This window comes from Mytilus edulis, chromosome 1, assembly GCF_963676685.1.
Source record: "Mytilus edulis chromosome 1, xbMytEdul2.2, whole genome shotgun sequence".
NCBI lineage: Eukaryota > Metazoa > Mollusca > Bivalvia > Mytilida > Mytilidae > Mytilus > Mytilus edulis.
The window spans coordinates 15,165,436-15,187,684 of NC_092344.1; the positions used below are offsets into that span (position 1 = coordinate 15,165,436).

At 34.8% G+C, this 22,249-nt stretch overlaps 1 protein-coding gene across 2 annotated transcripts in view; it reads right to left on the reverse strand.

Moving 5' to 3' along the window:
• The window catches only part of LOC139510762 (microphthalmia-associated transcription factor-like), a 62,724-nt gene that overhangs the window by 36,233 nt on the left and 4,242 nt on the right, over positions 1-22,249 (reverse strand). Inside the window, exons 1-2 of one of the 2 annotated variants that reach the window (XM_071297297.1) lie at positions 16,903-17,007; positions 15,516-15,900 (exon numbers count right to left, since the gene is read on the reverse strand). In XM_071297297.1, the coding sequence (XP_071153398.1) occupies positions 15,516-15,805 (290 nt within the window). In that variant the 5' untranslated portion in view covers positions 15,806-15,900; positions 16,903-17,007. Of the gene's footprint in view, positions 1-15,515; positions 15,901-16,902; positions 17,008-22,249 lie in introns of those variants that run through there. The other variant, XM_071297292.1, reaches the window with a different exon arrangement.

Below are 22,249 nucleotides of genomic sequence, written 5' to 3' on the forward strand. Positions count from 1 at the left end.
GAAATGACAGATACTAGAACCTAAGATTCCCTACATCTAAAATGACAGATACTAGAACCTAATATTTCCTACATCTGAAATGACAGATACTAGAACCTAAGATTCCCTACATCTGAAATGACAGATACTAGAACCTAAGATTCTCTACATCTGAAATGACAGATACTTGAACCTAAGATTCCCTACATCTGAAATGACAGATACTAGAACCTAAAATCCCCGATATCTGAAATGACAGATACTAGAACATGAGATTCCCTACATCTGAAATGCAAGATACTAAAACCTAAGATCCCCTACATCTGAAATGACAGATACTAGAACCTAAGATTCCCTACATCTAAAATGACAGATACTAGAACCTAATATTTCCTACATCTGAAATGACAGATACTAGAACCTAAGATTCCCTACATCTGAAATGACAGATACTAGAACATGAGATTCCCTACATCTGAAATGACAGATACTAGAACCTAAGATTCTCTACATCTGAAATGACAGATACTTGAACCTAAGATTCCCTACATTTGAAATAACAGATACTAGAACCTAAGACCCCCTATATCTGAAATGACAGATACAAGAACCTAAGATCCCCTACATCTGAAATGACAGATACTAGAACCTAAGATCCCCTACATCTGAAATGACAGATACTAGAACCTAAGATTCCCTACATCTGAAATGACAGATACTAGAACCTAATATTTCCTACATCTGAAATGACAGATACTAGAACCTAAGATCCCCTATATCTGAAATGACAGATACTAGAACCTAAGATTCTCTACATCTGAAATGACAGATACTTGAACCTAAGATTCCCTACATCTGAAATGACAGATACTAGAACCTAAAATCCCCGATATCGAAAATGACAGATACTAGAACATGAGATTCCCTACATCTGAAATGCAAGATACTAAAACCTAAGATTCCCTACATCTGAAAAGCAAGATACTAAACCTTAAGATTCTCTACATCTGAAATGACAGATACTAGAACCTGAGATTCCCTACATCTGAAATGACAGATACTAGAACCTAAGATTCCCTATAACTGAAATGATAGATACTAGAACCTAAGATTCTCTATAACTGAAATGACAGATACAAGAACCTAAGACCCCCTATATCTGAAATGACAGATACTTGAACCTAAGATTCCCTACATCTGAAATGACAGATACTTGAACCTAAGATCCCCTACATCTGAAATGACAGATACTAGAACCTAATATTTCCTACATCTGAAATGACAGATACTAGAACCTAAGATTCCCTACATCTGAAATGACAGATACTAGAACATGAGATTCCCTACATCTGAAATGACAGATACTAGAACCTAAGATTCTCTACATCTGAAATGACAGATACTTGAACCTAAGATTCCCTACATTTGAAATAACAGATACTAGAACCTAAGACCCCCTATATCTGAAATGACAGATACTAGAACCTAAGATTCCCTATATCTGAAATGACAGATACTAGAACCTAAGATCCCCTACATCTGAAATGACAGATACTAGAACCTAAAATTCTCTATAACTGAAATGACAGATACAAGAACCTAAGACCCCCTATATCTGAAATGACAGATACTTGAACCTAAGATTCCCTACATCTGAAATGACAGATACTTGAACCTAAGATCCCCTACATCTGAAATGACAGATACTAGAACCTAAGATTCCCTATATCTGAAATGACAGATACTAGAACCTAAGATCCCCTACATCTGAAATGACAGATACTAGAACCTAAGATTCCCTACATCTAAAATGACAGATACTAGAACCGTATATTTCCTACATCTGAAATGACAGATACTAGAACCTAAGATTCCCTACATCTGAAATGACAGATACTAGAACCTAAGATTCTCTACATCTGAAATGACAGATACTTGAACCAAAGATTCCCTACATCTGAAATGACAGATACTAGAACCTAAAATCCCCGATATCTGAAATGACAGATACTAGAACATGAGATTCCCTACATCTGAAATGCAAGATACTAAAACCTAAGATCCCCTACATCTGAAATGACAGATACTAGAACCTAAGATTCCCTACATCTGAAATGACAGATACTAGAACCTAATATTTCCTACATCTGAAATGACAGATACTAGAACCTAAGATTCCCTACATCTGAAATGACAGATACTAGAACATGAGATTCCCTACATCTGAAATGACAGATACTAGAACCTAAGATTCCCTATAACTGAAATGATAGATACTAGAACCTAAGATTCTCTACATCTGAAATGACAGATACTAGAACCTAAGATTCCCTATAACTGAAATGATAGATACTAGAACCTAAGATTCTCTATAACTGAAATGACAGATACAAGAACCTAAGACCCCCTATATCTGAAATGACAGATACTTGAACCTAAGATTCCCTACATCGGAAATGACAGATACTTGAACCTAAGATCCCCTACATCTGAAATGACAGATACTAGAACCAAAGACCCCCTATATCTGAAATGACAGATACTAGAACCTAAGATTCCCTATATCTGAAATGACAGATACTAGAACCTAAGATCCCCTACATCTGAAATGACAGATACTAGAACCTAAGATTCCCTATAACTGAAATGATAGATACTAGAACCTAAGATTCTCTATAACTGAAATGACAGATACAAGAACCTAAGACCCCCTATATCTGAAATGACAGATACTTGAACCTAAGATTCCCTACATCTGAAATGACAGATACTTGAACCTAAGATCCCCTACATCTGAAATGACAGATACTAGAACCTAAGATTCCCTATATCTGAAATGACAGATACTAGAACCTAAGATCCCCTATAACTGAAATGATAGATACCAGAACCTAAGATTCCCTACATCTGAAATGACAGATACTAGAACCTTAGATCCCCTACATCTGAAATGACAGATACTAGAACCTAAGATTCCCTACATCTGAAATGACAGATACTTGAACCTAAGATTCCCTACATCTGAAATGACAGATACTAGAACCTAAAATCCCCGATATCTGAAATGACAGATACTAGAACATGAGATTCCCTACATCTGAAATGCAAGATACTAAAACCTAAGATCCCCTACATCTGAAATGACAGATACTAGAACCTAAGATTCCCTACATCTGAAATGACAGATACTAGAACCTAATATATCCTACATCTGAAATGACAGATACTAGAACCTAAGATTCCCTACATCTGAAATGACAGATACTAGAACATGAGATTCCCTACATCTGAAATGACAGATACTAGAACCTAAGATTCTCTACATCTGAAATGACAGATACTTGAACCTAAGATTCCCTACATTTGAAATAACAGATACTAGAACCTAAGACCCCCTATATCTGAAATGACAGATACAAGAACCTAAGACCCCCTATATCTGAAATGACAGATACTTGAACCTAAGATTCCCTACATCTGAAATGACAGATACTTGAACCTAAGATCCCCTACATCTGAAATGACAGATACTAGAACCTAAGATTCCCTATATCTGAAATGACAGATACTAGAACCTAAGATCCCCTATAACTGAAATGATAGATACCAGAACCTAAGATTCCCTACATCTGAAATGACAGATACTAGAACCTAAGATCCCCTTTATCTGAAATGACAGATACTAGAACCTAAGATTCCCTACATCTGAAATGACAGATACTTGAACCTAAGATTCCCTACATCTGAAATGACAGATACTAGAACCTAAAATCCCCGATATCTGAAATGACAGATACTAGAACATGAGATTCCCTACATCTGAAATGCAAGATACTAAAACCTAAGATCCCCTACATCTGAAATGACAGATACTAGAACCTAAGATTCCCTACATCTAAAATGACAGATACTAGAACCTAATATTTCCTACATCTGAAATGACAGATACTAGAACCTAAGATTCCCTACATCTGAAATGACAGATACTAGAACATGAGATTCCCTACATCTGAAATGACAGATACTAGAACCTAAGATTCTCTACATCTGAAATGACAGATACTTGAACCTAAGATTCCCTACATTTGAAATAACAGATACTAGAACCTAAGACCCCCTATATCTGAAATGACAGATACAAGAACCTAAGATCCCCTACATCTGAAATGACAGATACTAGAACCTAAGATCCCCTACATCTGAAATGACAGATACTAGAACCTAAGATTCCCTACATCTGAAATGACAGATACTAGGACCTAATATTTCCTACATCTGAAATGACAGATACTAGAACCTAAGATCCCCTATATCTGAAATGACAGATACTAGAACCTAAGATTCTCTACATCTGAAATGACAGATACTTGAACCTAAGATTCCCTACATCTGAAATGACAGATACTAGAACCTAAAATCCCCGATATCGAAAATGACAGATACTAGAACATGAGATTCCCTACATCTGAAATGCAAGATACTAAAACCTAAGATTCCCTACATCTGAAAAGCAAGATACTAAACCTTAAGATTCTCTACATCTGAAATGATAGATACTAGAACCTGAGATTCCCTACATCTGAAATGACAGATACTAGAACCTAAGATTCCCTATAACTGAAATGATAGATACTAGAACCTAAGATTCTCTATAACTGAAATGACAGATACAAGAACCTAAGACCCCCTATATCTGAAATGACAGATACTTGAACCTAAGATTCCCTACATCTGAAATGACAGATACTTGAACCTAAGATCCCCTACATCTGAAATGACAGATACTAGAACCTAAGATTCCCTATATCTGAAATGACAGATACTAGAACCTAAGATCCCCTATAACTGAAATGATAGATACCAGAACCTAAGATTCCCTACATCTGAAATGACAGATACTAGAACCTTAGATCCCCTACATCTGAAATGACAGATACTAGAACCTAAGATTCCCTACATCTGAAATGACAGATACTTGAACCTAAGATTCCCTACATCTGAAATGACAGATACTAGAACCTAAAATCCCCGATATCTGAAATGACAGATACTAGAACATGAGATTCCCTACATCTGAAATGCAAGATACTAAAACCTAAGATCCCCTACATCTGAAATGACAGATACTAGAACCTAAGATTCCCTACATCTGAAATGACAGATACTAGAACCTAATATTTCCTACATCTGAAATGACAGATACTAGAACCTAAGATTCCCTACATCTGAAATGACAGATACTAGAACATGAGATTCCCTACATCTGAAATGACAGATACTAGAACCTAAGATTCTCTACATCTGAAATGACAGATACTTGAACCTAAGATTCCCTACATTTGAAATAACAGATACTAGAACCTAAGACCCCCTATATCTGAAATGACAGATACAAGAACCTAAGACCCCCTATATCTGAAATGACAGATACTTGAACCTAAGATTCCCTACATCTGAAATGACAGATACTTGAACCTAAGATCCCCTACATCTGAAATGACAGATACTAGAACCTAAGATTCCCTATATCTGAAATGACAGATACTAGAACCTAAGATCCCCTATAACTGAAATGATAGATACCAGAACCTAAGATTCCCTACATCTGCAATGACAGATACTAGAACCTAAGATCCCCTTTATCTGAAATGACAGATACTAGAACCTAAGATTCCCTACATCTGAAATGACAGATACTTGAACCTAAGATTCCCTACATCTGAAATGACAGATACTAGAACCTAAAATCCCCGATATCTGAAATGACAGATACTAGAACATGAGATTCCCTACATCTGAAATGCAAGATACTAAAACCTAAGATCCCCTACATCTGAAATGACAGATACTAGAACCTAAGATTCCCTACATCTAAAATGACAGATACTAGAACCTAATATTTCCTACATCTGAAATGACAGATACTAGAACCTAAGATTCCCTACATCTGAAATGACAGATACTAGAACATGAGATTCCCTACATCTGAAATGACAGATACTAGAACCTAAGATTCTCTACATCTGAAATGACAGATACTTGAACCTAAGATTCCCTACATTTGAAATAACAGATACTAGAACCTAAGACCCCCTATATCTGAAATGACAGATACAAGAACCTAAGATCCCCTACATCTGAAATGACAGATACTAGAACCTAAGATCCCCTACATCTGAAATGACAGATACTAGAACCTAAGATTCCCTACATCTGAAATGACAGATAATAGAACCTAATATTTCCTACATCTGAAATGACAGATACTAGAACCTAAGATCCCCTATATCTGAAATGACAGATACTAGAACCTAAGATTCTCTACATCTGAAATGACAGATACTTGAACCTAAGATTCCCTACATCTGAAATGACAGATACTAGAACCTAAAATCCCCGATATCGAAAATGACAGATACTAGAACATGAGATTCCCTACATCTGAAATGCAAGATACTAAAACCTAAGATTCCCTACATCTGAAAAGCAAGATACTAAACCTTAAGATTCTCTACATCTGAAATGACAGATACTAGAACCTGAGATTCCCTACATCTGAAATGACAGATACTAGAACCTAAGATTCCCTACATCTGAAAAGACAGATCCTATAACCTAAGATTCCCTACATCTGAAATGACAGATACGAGAACCTAAGATAACCAACATCTGAAATGACAGATACTAGAACCTAAAATCCCCATTATCTGAAATGACAGATACTAGAACTTAAGATTTCCTACATCTGAAATGACAGATACTAGAACCTAAGATTCCCTACATCTGAAATGACAGATACTAGAACCTAAGATCCCCTATATCTGAAATGACAGATACTAGAACCTAAAATCCCCTATATCTGAAATGACAGATACTAGAACTTAAGATCCCCTACATCTGAAATGACAGATACTAAAACATGAGATACCCTACATCTGAAAAGCAAGGTACTAGAACCTAAGATCCCCTACATCTGAAATGATAGATACTAGAACCTAAGACCCCCTATATCTGAAATGACAGATACTAGAACCTAAGATCCCCTACATCTGAAATGACAGATACTAGAACCTAAGATCCCCTATATCTGAAATGACAGATACTAGAACCTAAGATCCCCTACATCTGAAATGACAGATACTAGAACCTAAGATTCCCTACATCTGAAATGACAGATACTAGAACCTAATATTTCCTACATCTGAAATGACAGATACTAGAACCTAAGATTCCCTACATCTGAAATGACAGATACTAGAACCTAAGATTCTCTACATTTGAAATGACAGATACTAGAACCTAAGATTCCCTATAACTGAAATGACAGATACTAGAACCTAAAATCCCCGATATCTGAAATGACAGATACTAGAACATGAGATTCCCTGCATCTGAAATGCAAGATACTAAAACCTAAGATCCCCTACATCTGAAATGACAGATACTAGAACCTAAGATTCCCTACATCTGAAAAGACAGATACTAGAACCTAAGATTCCCTACATCTGAAATGACAGATACAAGAACCTAATATTTCCTACATCTGAAATGACAGATACTAGAACCTTAGATTCCCTACATTTGAAATAACAGATACTAGAACCTAAGACCCCCTATATCTGAAATGACAGATACTAGAACCTAAGATCCCCTACATCTGAAATGACAGATACTAGAACCTAAGATCCCCTACATCTGAAATGACAGATACTAGAACCTAAGATCCCCTACATCTGAAATGACAGATACTAGAACCTAAGATCCCCTACATCTGAAATGACAGATACTTGAACCTAAGATTCCCTACATTTGAAATAACAGATACTAGAACCTAAGACCCCCTATATCTGAAATGACAGATACTAGAACCTAAGATCCCCTACATCTGAAATGACAGATACTAGAACCTAAGATTCCCTACATCTGAAATGACAGATACTAGAACCTAATATTTCCTACATCTGAAATGACAGATACTAGAACCTAAGATTCTCTACATCTGAAATGACAGATACTTGAACCTAAGATTCCCTACATTTGAAATAACAGATACTAGAACCTAAGACCCCCTATATCTGAAATGACAGATACAAGAACCTAAGATCCCCGATATCTGAAATGACAGATACTAGAACCTAAGATCCCCTACATCTGAAATGACAGATACTAGAACCTAAGATTCCCTACATCTGAAATGACAGATACTAGAACCTAATATTTCCTACATCTGAAATGACAGATACTAGAACCTAAGATCCCCTATATCTGAAATGACAGATACTAGAACCTAAGATTCTCTACATCTGAAATGACAGATACTTGAACCTAAGATTCCCTACATCTGAAATGACAGATACTAGAACCTAAAATCCCCGATATCTGAAATGACAGATACTAGAACATGAGATTCCCTACATCTGAAATGCAAGATACTAAAACCTAAGATTCCCTACATCTGAAAAGCAAGATACTAAACCTTAAGATTCTCTACATCTGAAATTACAGATACTAGAACCTGAGATTCCCTACATCTGAAATGACAGATACTAGAACCTAAGATTCCCTACATCTGAAAAGACAGATCCTAGAACCTAAGATTCCCTACATCTGAAATGACAGATACGAGAACCTAAGATAACCAACATCTGAAATGACAGATACTAGAACCTAAAATCCCCTATATCTGAAATGACAGATACTAGAACTTAAGATTCCCTACATCTGAAATGACAGATACTAGAACCTAAGATTCCCTACATCTGAAATGACAGATACTAGAACCTAAGATCCCCTATATCTGAAATGACAGATACTAGAACCTAAAATCCCCTATATCTGAAATGACAGATACTAGAACTTAAGATCCCCTACATCTGAAATGACAGATACTAAAACATGAGATTCCCTACATCTGAAATGCAAGGTACTAAACCCTAAGATTCCCTACATCTGAAATGACAGATACTAGAACCTAAAATTCCCTACATCTGAAATGACAGACACTAGAACCTACGATTCCCTACATCTGAAATGACAGATACTAGAACCTAAGATACCCAACATTTGAAATGACAGATACTAGAACCTAAGATCCCCAATATCTGAAATGACAGATACTATGTAAAATGTGAAGAGTCAAAAATTAATTTTATGGTTCAATAAATTCAAAATAAATTATTGCCATTCATTATAAATAAATTTCTATCAAAAATAAAGCTCAAAGAACTTTTTATATTATTTATATTACCAATAACAACGTACACACATTTTGGCGTATGAATACACAACGTCAGAGTGGGCGTGTCGCCATAAAAATTGACAACATTGAGAATAAAACTTATAATTTTAACCAATCAGAAGACAGTAAATACACCAAATTTATTTATTCTCATATACACTTACATTTACCTTGATTGTGTTTATCAGAGGTGACCCTTAAAACTATCTCCATTTAGAAATCATCAAAGGTTCCGGCTTCTACAAATTGTCGATTATGAAATTGTATAAACATGCTTTTAAAAGATATCCGTTTATATTTATGATTTAACAATAAATGTGTTTGCCGGTAAACTATGAAAATGCATAGTCAGAAAAAATATCTATGTTAATGCAATTAATATTTGAACTGTGACTAACCCTTAAAAGGGACGTGCAACCATTTAAATATAAAGGAATTAAAATCATGTGCGCATATTCAGTCAATACATTTGTATGTTTAAGGTTTGTGTTGGTGAAAGCGTGAACAGAGGATCGCGAGGTATAATTTATAGTATGTTATTTTCACCTTCTTTTGACATGAACACGTTGCTTCGTCAGAACACTGCAAAACAAAAACATTTTGTTTAGACAATACCAGCAGATATACAAAAATGCTATGGAATTTTGTTTATGTTCTAAAGATGTCGTTAGCACAATGTTGAGAAGGATTCCCTCCCCTCTAAACAAAACTATAATTATCAAAACACCATCCAAAATCATGTGTTGCAAACACACACATCATAGATATAAGGCTTATTTGTATGTCAAACACGCGTTTAGTCAACAAAAGGCTTGTCAATAACGCATGAATAAAAAATTTAATAGGCCAAATAAAGCACAAAGTTTGTTTGTATACGTAATTTTAATTATTTCCCCCCAAAATCGCCTCTATCGAATAAATGACTGAGCACAAATATGCGATAAATATTTTTATCAAATAGATTAGTAAGATATGGGATATATAACTATTAAGTAATGTACATGTTCTGTTTGTTAATATGATCATCTTTATCTTCTTTTAGTCCACTTAACCTAAAAGCACAGTTTAAGCTATTGTTATCTCTTTGCTAGTCCCCCGCATCTCTGTTGAAACAACTAGGCCAAACTGGAGAACATTTGGAAACAGTGTGAACTAGTACATTTGACGTTTAAGTCAATGAGACAGAAATCCACCGACACGAATAGACATCTAGAGGTCAAAATAAGGTCATCAACATTAGACTGGTTTCCATATATATATATATGTTACGCACGAAAACGCAGAGAGTCTAATAAAAAAACACAGGGCATTTTAGTCCTGCTATAAACTATAATTGACCCTTATATAATACCATACGGATCACACAATTCCATATAACTTTGCAATATGCACCGTAACTATCTAAGGGTAATAAAGCACCTTATATTAAATACCTACCGATACTCCAAATTCATGACATATAATTCTGAATTTGTCATACGAGACGTAACGGCAAACACTCGCATACCGACACAACATAAACTGTAAGCCAACGGAATAACCACGAGTAATTTGGATTTGAATTTTTGATTTTTTTTAAGCACCGCCGTTTGGTTATTTCGTAGCGGTTAGTTTTTATTGGTGGAGGAAGCCAGAGTGCCTAGAAAAAACCACCGACCTTCGATAGAAAAACTTCCAATTATGTCAATTAAGATTGGAGTCGAATGCACTCGCACGAGCGTGCTTCTTTTACAATCAAATTAGAGCAAGCATACAGAAACTGCGTAATACTAGTATAAAGTATCAAGTATATACAAAGTATGAGGCACCCAGGTCATCACCCTGTGAAATATACAGGTATTTACAAATAATTTACGCCACCGCCGGATTGTAATCCCTATGTTTCTGGCGAGAAAAACATTTACAAGATTTATTGAGTACTTCAGTAAGTCAAAATATAGAGACAAGCAAAGAACAACAATAGTTGTATCTTGCTCACATTTCTTTTCTTCTGATATGGACGTTGGCTGATCTTTGATAGTCTGTTAAAACCCACTACTTTTTTTTTATATCTAGACGAACAATAGCTTGTCATATAGTATAGACAATTGTATCTTTTTGAATACTGAAACTTGACTTCTAGGTATATAACTGTCGTCGCTGTTAATGTCTCATTCATGTTCGTCGTGTATTTTATCTAAGACGTATTTGTACGGAAAGTTTTTTTAATAGGTACCATGCATTCCTTGGATTCTATAAATGCCCCTAAAGGGTCTGCAGGTCACCTCCAGTATTAACAATGGCACCATCAAGTGGTAATTGTCAGTAAATTCCGTAGTATAATTCACGTTGGAAAATATCACAATGGAGGGAACGGAGGACTAGATTGTTACTTAAACAAGGATTACATTGTCGTAGCCATCTGCGACACATATGTTATGATGGCGTTTGGAATTTTTGAAGAGATGACTGCAATTTTACCGTTAATACCCCTTGGTTCATTTTCAGCAGCTATTTTCAATCAAGAAAATCATGATAGTTAAAACAATTCCTGAAACATCGTGTCAACTATAGGAGATATACATTCTTGAATCACATAATAATGAGCTTCTAATATGTTGTTCCACAAAAATGGAAAGTAACAAATGAGAAAATCAATTGAAAATAATAAATATTATAAACAAAGTTGAATTGAAATATCCAGTTATCAGCCTCTAGTTACAAAACTTTGTGGAACCCATACATTTGATAGGATTGGTGTTGATGAATGTGGCCGTAATAAAACCCTACATTACATTAACGTAATTAAAATAATTATATGATAACAAAATATTGATAATACAGAGAAATGCTGATTAGGGTAAAACTGGTATACAAAATTGGAAAAATCCGGTTAGAATAAATATTGCAATACAATACATTTACATAGTGATGAGTATACATACTGTAGTATATTTTGTCTCAAATTTAAACTGATCAAAGATAGTGACTCGTTTGAAACATGCATGACGGTCATTGTCACAAAATAAAGTATATTGCAGAAATTGTTCAGTGGTTCGATGATTGCACATGGTTGTGTCGATTGGTGGCAATCTGGAAACAATATTACATGTGAATCTAAATAAAAGCGATATTTTTTATAAAATAAGTACCAAACAGATTTGGTTGGAATTGAGATAATCCCATTTACACACTAGGTGAAATGGTTGCCACTTCTGCATAGTTTAACTTTTTGACCATATTTAGAAAAAAAAAACATTTACAAAAATCTGATTTACAAATGATTGGATAATTTTATCCGGTCAGAATTTTCAGGAATGTGAAAAAAAGTCTGAAGATTATTTAAAATATATCGAATTGAAATTACCGTGTTTACTGTGAAATTAAAAGGAAAAACTAAATACATTTATATACGAGAGACGAGGAGACCCCTTAAATGCAAACTCTCCTTAAAAAGAATAAAAGGTATTCAAAGAATTTTTCAGAAGTTTCCATTGCATGCTTTGTGCGTTTAAGTTGTACTTCGTAACAAAGAACAGAGATTTATTTTTGGGGAAAATACGGGTATTGAGATGGAGGTGACGTAGGGTGGGATAATTTGTCACTGAGTCTTCTATCAAAAGATCCCAATAACTTACTTTTCCCATGTGACATTGACTTATTCTGTCTATCAGACAGACATGGTATGTAATGGGTATATCTTTTCATATTCTTATCATTTGAACGCCAAGTTATTTTAAGGTGGCATATCTACGTCTCTATATACCTTGTTCATGTTATCATCACAATATTGAAAATCAGGCTGTGACTCGAAGCAAAGTTACATAGAATTATAGAGGTCGTGGGCACTAAATTAGATACCGAGGACACACGTATTGACACACTAGAAACTTCTTTTAAAACGCAATTGCTCTTTTTTCAATAAATTGTTCCGAATGTTGACCTTTCGTATTAGAAACGTGCATTTGGTTTAAAAATAATTTGGTTGCTCCTTATTTTTATTTACATTTCAGTTAATGTTAGATTTTAAATGACCTATTAACGGAAAAAATAAATTACCAAGTTATATCTTAAATCATGTATTTTGATCACATATTTCCCCTGTTCTATGCCGTGAGGGATTTGGATAAAGGGTCTTAACCATCTTAATGTAGTCATTCAAAACTTGTATAACCACTGAAAAACGTCTGAATCCCATCGTTTCTCTTATTGAATTCCAGGAAAAGCTTTCTTGGGGTTTTTTTGTTTCAGGATCCACTCCTGTGTTTTGCAATGATTTGATCAAACTAGTGTTTGATATATACGAAAACATCGTAACCCTGGAATTTCTTAAGCAACTGGAAATTCATATTGAATGTTTTCTCCAGCATATCAAGTAGAAGCTTATCTTGTCTAACAGGTATATTTCTGACTATCCATCTTATTCTGATAGATGCGCACAAAAGGGTCTGTCCCATTTAACCTCTACGAATATGCTATAATGCATGGTCCTGATATTTGAAGATAGCATACGTTTATCGTGAGGATTATTTAACAATTCCAAAATGCTATAGTCTTCTCTACCGTCTATTAAATAACGCTATGAACACGCCTCGGCCATCGTGAAACAAAAGAAGATCGCATATAGATTTAGGTTTTTATACATGTAACGAAAGTGCTTATTCTTTGCTTTTGTTTTTGCTACATGTATGTTCTGATTTTGTGTCGAGGATGGATACCCCATATCCTTTGTTTTTCTACTATATACGCCTTAATTTACGACCAACCACAGTGGAACTATGACTATACACTCTTGTAGATCCCTGACAACCAGTGGATTCCAGTGTTGGAATTCGTCAACGCAATAAACAAATCCCTTCCCCGTTGATATGTTGTGGTTATTTTGTGGAATTGTGTACTTTGATGTTGACATAAGGTTTTTTTTTCAAAGGTTGTCCGTGATCATTTCATAAATCATTTTATTGATAAAATTATATATAGTACAGTCAGACACATGTATATTTGAAAACAAATAACTAAGAGTACATGCTACAATAATTTCACTACAGTGCCTACACACGAAAGATCTTGAGGTCTAAAATTAAAGAATAGACACGTCAAATCATATTCATAACTACTGCATATAAAACTAACTTTCACCGCAAATCTGTCAATATTACAACGGATTTTTTGTAGGTTAAAATATTCTGGATTCGAATTTACATAGGTAGTCAAAATATTTGTACTTTTTTCTAATTTGCATAATGTTTGCATGAGTATTAAAATCCTGATTTAGTGTCGAAAAATTTATAGTGGAATTTTTATTCACTTCCGTCAAAATATATTTATCTTGTTAACTTTTTTATGGTTATTAGTACCTTAGTCGCAATAAAGACCGTAAGGTATATGGAATCATGATTCAAGATGACTCAAAAATATAAGAGACACTGTATGTTCTAAATTTTGATATATCGTTGAGCAACACGATTGAAACACTGTAAGTCTATTATCACAGGGATCAAACAAGTTTGAGTCGTATATATTTAAGCATAGTTTACATGTATTCCCATATACCTAGTAATGGGTGCATGGTAAAAATTAGACTCGCTTACTTCTGGCTTAATTCCTTGTCATTTTGCGACAAAGAGTCGAAATTTCTTTATAAATAAGCTATGTAGATATACTTTGGGCTATTATGGTTTGGGGACGCACACAGTTTATCGTGTTCCTTCGGGACCTTCCTGTAAGTATAAACTTACTTGTATATCTATACTTTTATTGAGAGATGCAAAAGGGGAATTGCTCATTATAAATAATGAGATAGGACGTGATTATCTACAACTCAGAGGCAAAAGGATACTGTGCATTGTTTATTCTTATATAAAGGGTGATGAAAGTACAATTACTTTGTGACCATGTTGCTTCTTGGAAATAGTTGAATCTTACTTATGGGACATCGTTGGTTGAATGTAACAATGTATTTCTGAAAAATCGTGAACAGGACCTATCGTCACCGGAAAAACAAAGATTGCATGTCCTGTTTTATAATGTAAGAACCTTTTCAAAAATGATAATGGAAAAGCAGGTTTAAGTATAGTAGTACGGAAATCCGTATTAATCAATTCAATACACTTATAATATTGTATACATGTATTTAGAAGGTTAACAAGTATTTATTCACAATAATATGTAAAATAGACATTAATCAACATATTGCAAAACGTGCAAAAACATGCAGATTGCCATTGATTTGCGACTGTAGACATAACTGTCCGAAATTTAGCTTTTTGGGGATGTCATACTTTTGCAGTTGTATAACAAATTATTGCGCAATACTTACGTTTTGACGACTTTTATCTTATTTATTTTCTTCTTCATCTTTTTAGAATTCATCATTCTTCTGAACACTATTTTCCCATTTTTATTGCATTTTGCCAGAACAATAATTGGTTTATTATCAACATTTTCATATTCCGTTCGACACTCATTTTCAGAATTTTGGTTTTTCGTGGATCCCAAGTATGCAGTCTCCATAGGCATTGCAATGTCCCCATGTCCTTGTGGTAATGTCGGAGAATCGAGAGGCTTTTCGGAATCATATCCATTATTTATTCCGCATGTCACGACCATTTTGAAGAAAAGTTGTCCTCTTTACCTTCATTCGTACAGATAAAATTTCATAGTTGTGAGCGAATATTCGGTCACGCCTCCTATGGTTGATCTACCTATATAAACAAAAATTGTACTCGATTAATAATCTCATAGTAAACTATTCGCTATCTCCCAATTTTAATATCCAACAATACATGCCACTTTTCAAACATTGACTTTTAAAGATTATCCTTGGGTAAGGTGACCATCGTCCAAAATAACTTCTCTGGATTTTCCCCTCGGCTAAAACAAGACTACCAAATTCTTATTTACTTGTAATGATCTAATATTCTTGTAAGTGACATTTTTGAAGGCGGAAATAAGTTCATCTCGGTCATTAGTTGATTATTTTATTTACACATGTTGTGTCTTCTAACACCTGAATACACTGTTTTCATTTGCTAGATTTAAAATCATTACACGTTTTTTACCAATAAGTACCGGTACATTTTGTCAGGTGTATGTAATAAACACAAGCGATTGACACCAGGAACAATTAATGTTAAAAATTATATAATTAGAAAGATATCTTTTGCTTATGTTATTTGAATATTAAAAACGGAGAAATCCTCTCGCCTATACAAAATAACCCAGTCCCTAACTCGGTTTTTAATGGACCACCAGTCTGACTAACGCTTACATTTTCATTTCGGTGAAAAAGTTATGCTTTTCTTGAACTGAAAAGTAAACAAGTTTCTGTTATATGCTAGTTAAAACGTGTATTTCTATTTTTTTTATACTGTACTACAATTTATACATTGACGAATGTAGGAAGAGGTACGCATGATACCAGACTGAGTTGGATTTTTTTTACTGATCCGGGAGGGCAGACGCGGATCCAACACCATTTTGAAAGGGCTGGTTCGAACCCCTGGAGAACTATGGAAACGTTCCTATATTATTTTCTTTAAATAACAAATCAAAAAGGAAGGTTCAACTGACCGCACCATCACCCCCCCCCCCCCCCCCCCCCAAAATGGCTCCGCCAATGAAACGATGCAGCCGTCTTACGTTTAGTTTGCATAATGGATAGTACGACCTTTATACTGCAAAAATGAAGACAAATGTTTACTTACATATACGCCAGTATTCACTTTTGTGATATTTATAATGCATTTTATGATATAGTGTCTTTTAAAGCGGAGACGGAAACGATTCATTTTAAAATCTTAAAATGTATTGCACTTTAACAACATGTCAATTTAAAAGCATGCACACAATTATTGCTTACATTGCATTACCAACTTTTAAAAATCATAAGTAGCCAAGTTGATTAACAAGAAATAAGGTATACAACGAAGATGTGTTAATCATAATACACGGAAACATCACAAACAATTTAACCAACTTCAAAATATTTGACCATCTTTTCCATGAAATCTTTACTCTTTAACAAAGGGTTGTCAGCAATATCAACTAGCAATGAGTGTACCCATACGTCGGCCTCTTATATTGTATTCCCCCGCATCGAATTATGGGGTACGTACTTATATAATAAAAAGTGATGCATACGTCTACGTCCATCCGTCGCATTTTACTCTACAGATGATAAATAGAGAACTTTATCATGGAATTGATTAAAATGTATATGGATTCTTTTGGACCAATAAACAAAGTAAAGCTCGAATTGAGTCACATCCGCTTTTATCGTTACGTAGTTGTGGTCCTTGATTGTTGGGGGAAATTTCCCAAATAGAGAGCCATTAAACGAAATGGATTGAAATTTTAATGGAGTTTATATGGGGCCACTTATTACATGTTTTCGTTCGATTTCCGCCAATTTAGCATATACAAAAATGTAGTTTCAGGTGCAGAAATATAATTTAATATAATGTGATTGTTTTATTGACAACAAATTTGTTACCTTTTGAGGACATGCTTACCAACAGGCAATCGGTATTCCTGTGGGGAAAAAAACTGCGCTCTTTTTTTAACTGACTTGTTCCCCAAATCATATATGAGGCGAATTATATAATTATAGCTTTTCAGGAAGAATGAAAAGAAACTACTATTATTCCCGGTATCATTAACTACACGTTTCTCTACACAGATGATAAAGTCTCACTAAATTTCTCAAAATTGTTGACTATGTTGAGACTCATCTATCTCTTCGAACTTGAAATAATAATAAAAAAAAAAGAAAAGTGTGCCTCATAAATCTTGACTTACATTTAGAAATTGACAATGACGGTCGGTTGAGAACTAAACTTTACTATAAACGAGATAATTGCAGCTTTTCAATTGTTAACTTAAAAGTTCTATGTGGCAACATTCAGGTAGCACCTGCATTTTTTAAATGCTTGCTTTTCCTATCATTATTTCCATGCAAGGAAACTATCAAACCAAAAATTCCTAACGGTGAAAACGAAGTCATCATTCGGAAGTTTTATGAGCCCAATCATGAGTTGGTTGATCGTGATGATATCTCTATGTCACAGTCGACCAAAACTATATATATATATATATATTCTTTATTGCCTCCAGGAGGAGAGTGAAAATAATGAACATGATAAACACAATAATTAAACAATTGAACAAAATAAACAATTAAATTAAATCAGAAAATGTCATGATCAGTTGAAGTGAGTAAATTGTCAGTAGCGGATATTACAGTTATATTAATATTGTAGTAAAGTCCCAAATTTATGGATATATCGAACGCATATAGCTTGGAATGTCTCTAGTTGGTCGGTTTCTAGTAGAAAATTGTCCGAATTACAAGAAAGTAAATAATAAAATATTTCTTCATCCGACATGTTTGATAGGAAGATACTAAAAGTAATTGGATCGATGTTTATAATTTCACACCAAAAGTTCTCACGTGTTTCGTCAAGATAGTCACACGAAGAAATAGTATGAACTATTGGATCTAAAAACATTTTACCACATCTGTCACATAGAATGTATTGCCTATTGTCATTGTCTTTTACTATACAGCAGACAGAAATCAAGAAGTGTGCTTGTTTTCTTAGGTTAGGACGCTTCAATGCTATAGTCCATGCAGGGTGAGGTGTATAATCTTTTTTGATCATTTTAAAAGCAACAAAATCATCATCAATGTTAATACGTCTTGTCCAATTAACAATTTCGAAAGCGGCCACTGCAGTTTTGACAATGCGCTTCCATATTAGAGGTGTTGGGAAAAGTCCGGTTTCACAGAAATCGTTAAAATATGATGATAACTCATACTTCCTCAAGATGTTTATTATATCAACAGTAAATCCCAAATTTGAATAGCTTCCGTCGTTGTATTTAAAGTCGTTAACTCTACGAATTAATATACGGAAAGATATACTTTCGCACGGAAGATTACATATCCGTCCTAGGAAATAAAGTTTCTTTTCGTCCACATAACTTTCAATGCTAAACCAACCGATCATCGAAAGGCACATATCACTTCGTGTGCGCCGTGGTAAACCTTGAATGTTTTTGCAAATGTAGTGCTGAGTTCTTTCCAACATTAACCATTCAGTAGAAGTAAGTTTGCCCCATAGTTCACATCCGTACAACGCCTTCGGATAACACACTTGTTTTACGAATTTTGAACAAACAATAGGGTTTAAAATAGCTGGATGAACACCTAGACGGATTAAAGATATGACGGTCGCACGCAGTGTTCTGCAAACGTCTATTGTACGATCCATCGTCTTAAGGCACGTATACAGATTAATTCCACAATGTTTCGCCATCTTAACTGTCGATATTGGTTCATTATATAGAAGTACATCGGTTCCAGTTGTAGGTTTACCAAAATGTAAGAGCTGACTTTTTCCTGCTGAGAACGAAAAGCTCCAACGGATGCTGTACTCTTCGCAAATTTTTACCATAACTTGTGAAGATTGGCGATCAGTTGCGATTATTGAAATATCGTCAGCTTGAACAGGCGTGCTGGCGTTGAGGTCATGTATAAAAGCACCTTGTTGGCTGGACTCTAATTTGTCAATGAGGTCGTTGATAAAAATTAAGTACAGTTTTGCTGAAAGTACACTTCCTTGCCTAACACCACGATGCAACTTGAACCAATTTGACAACTTTCCACCAGAGAATACCGCACTCGTGAGATCAGAATACATATTATCAAGAAGACACCATAATTTTGCGGGAATGCCATATTCGTACAATTTGATGCGCAAGCCGTCGTGTGGGACAGTGTCAAACGCCTTAGTACTGTCTAATAGAACGATTTTGACGGGTCCGCCTTTTTCAATGTGATGAAATTTAACTTCTTGTAAATTGTATGATGCATTCATGCTACTCAGTTGTTTTTGATAAGCAACTTGCTGGTGATTCGGAAAATCGGGTCTCAATTTTGTAAGTTCGTTCTCAAGCAGTTTTTCAAATATTTTAGCGATACTTGGCACTAGAGATATCCCACGATATGAGTTAGTATCAGTGCGAGGTTTTTTTCCACCCTTAAAAAGGAGGAAAATAATGCTTTTTCGCCACTCACCAGGTATATATCCGCATTGTATTATCATGTTGAACAAATGATGTAGATGTTTCAAGAGTAATTTTCCTCCGTATTTGATGTGTTCATATGCGATACGATCATGGCCACACGCCTTGTTGTTTTTCAAATGCGAACAAATGTTAATGACATCAGAGTAACTAAATTGTAAATCATCCTTCTCGTTGAGAGTTCTATTTGTTTCACGAATGGTTGATACGCGGTCTGATATGTAGGTTTCACGGTCTGGTTCACTGTACACAGATTGCGAAAAAACGTTTTGAAAATGGTCATACCATATATTCATTAGATCGTTACTATCCGTAAATAAAGTGCCATCTTTCTTTAGAGCTGTACAGGTGTGTGGCTTCTGTTTCCGCTTATTAAGAATGATCCATATTGACTTTTGGTCAACGTCAATGTCATTTTCAATTTTCTGAGCAATAGCACTTTCATATTCGTCAATTGCGGATCTTTGAGCATCACGAAAAGCCTTTTTGGCCTGCTTGTAATGATTGAACGCATCGCATTTTAAATCATGGCAGTTACAGTTGTTTAACCATTCGATTCTTTTCAAACGCATCATGTCGCGCAAATGAGTAAGACTTTTATTCCAATATGGCTTTTGATAAGGTTTGAATATAGAGTACGGCAATGTCTCTTGTTCGGCTTGCTTAATTGCTGACACTATCTTATCGTAGTAATCCTCAATAATCAGTTTATTAATTTCGTGTCTTGGAAATTCGGACGTCCACAAGTGTTGTGATAATGCGAACGAATAGTCATTTATGTAACCAAACTTGCGTGCACGATCCCAAGAAACGGAACGAGTTGATTGTTCACCTTCAGTATGAGTGAGAACTGAGTTTTCTATTGTTATTGAACATAATATTGGTCGATGGTCAGATACTGAAAAAGGTTGACTATCTATAACTTTTGCATTTGACACTTTTCCAATTTCTGATAGTGGCATAAGAATATGATCGATACAAGTAGACGGACCATTATCGTATGATTGAAACGTTGTTACTGGTCCATGGCAAAACATTTGCGTATTTACTGAAAACAATTCGTACTCTTGTATTAAGGAATACATAAGCCTACTTCTTTCGTCGGGGTTAAATTTATAACGCGGGCCTTGAATCTTTGTATTGAAGTCGCCCATTAGTATGATAGATCCCATATCTTTATATACAGAACAAATTTCATGCAAAAGTTCAACATTATACTGGTACAGTTGATGAGGTTGAGTTGTAGCTGGTAAATAAATTGATAGAATAATGAAAGTTTGTACGTTAGGTAAGTTAACTTGGATGCCTATGATTCTGTCACTATCAATGTCTATTTCAGTAACAAATGAAACAATGTCTTTTGACACTAAGAAGGCTACCCCACACCGACTGTTGCATGACATTGATTCAGGATTATGCATGTCCACACCTTTTGCTATGGAGACAAATTTATTATCTATAGTGTTAAGTACATGAAGCTGGTATGTACGTAACCAATGCTCGGAAATAGCACAAATGTTAACTTTGTATTCAGCTAATAAATCGGAGAGACATGATATACTAGAAAAAAGTCCCCTACAGTTCCAGCACATCAAATTTAGATTGTTACATGCCATTGCGTCTGTAAGATGATATGGCGTCACTGAATTAAACTAGTGAACAAACAACACAACAGGTGCCACATGAGAAACGGGATATGAAAACCCTACCGGAGCACCTGCTTTGGCGATCGCTTTTATTGTGGTTCGAGTTCTCCTCCCTTTTATGTATTGCTTTGTAGATAATTATTGATTGTACTTTTGTCGATTTTCGTTTTTAATTTTGCCGTGATTCTGTGGATCTCATTTCAACTTAGAGTACTTTGTTCACTTTGGTATCTTCTGTATGACGTAACTCTTGTGTATTATATTAATGCAATGAGCACTTTGTTTAAAACTACATATCTCAAAATAAATTTCAAAAAAT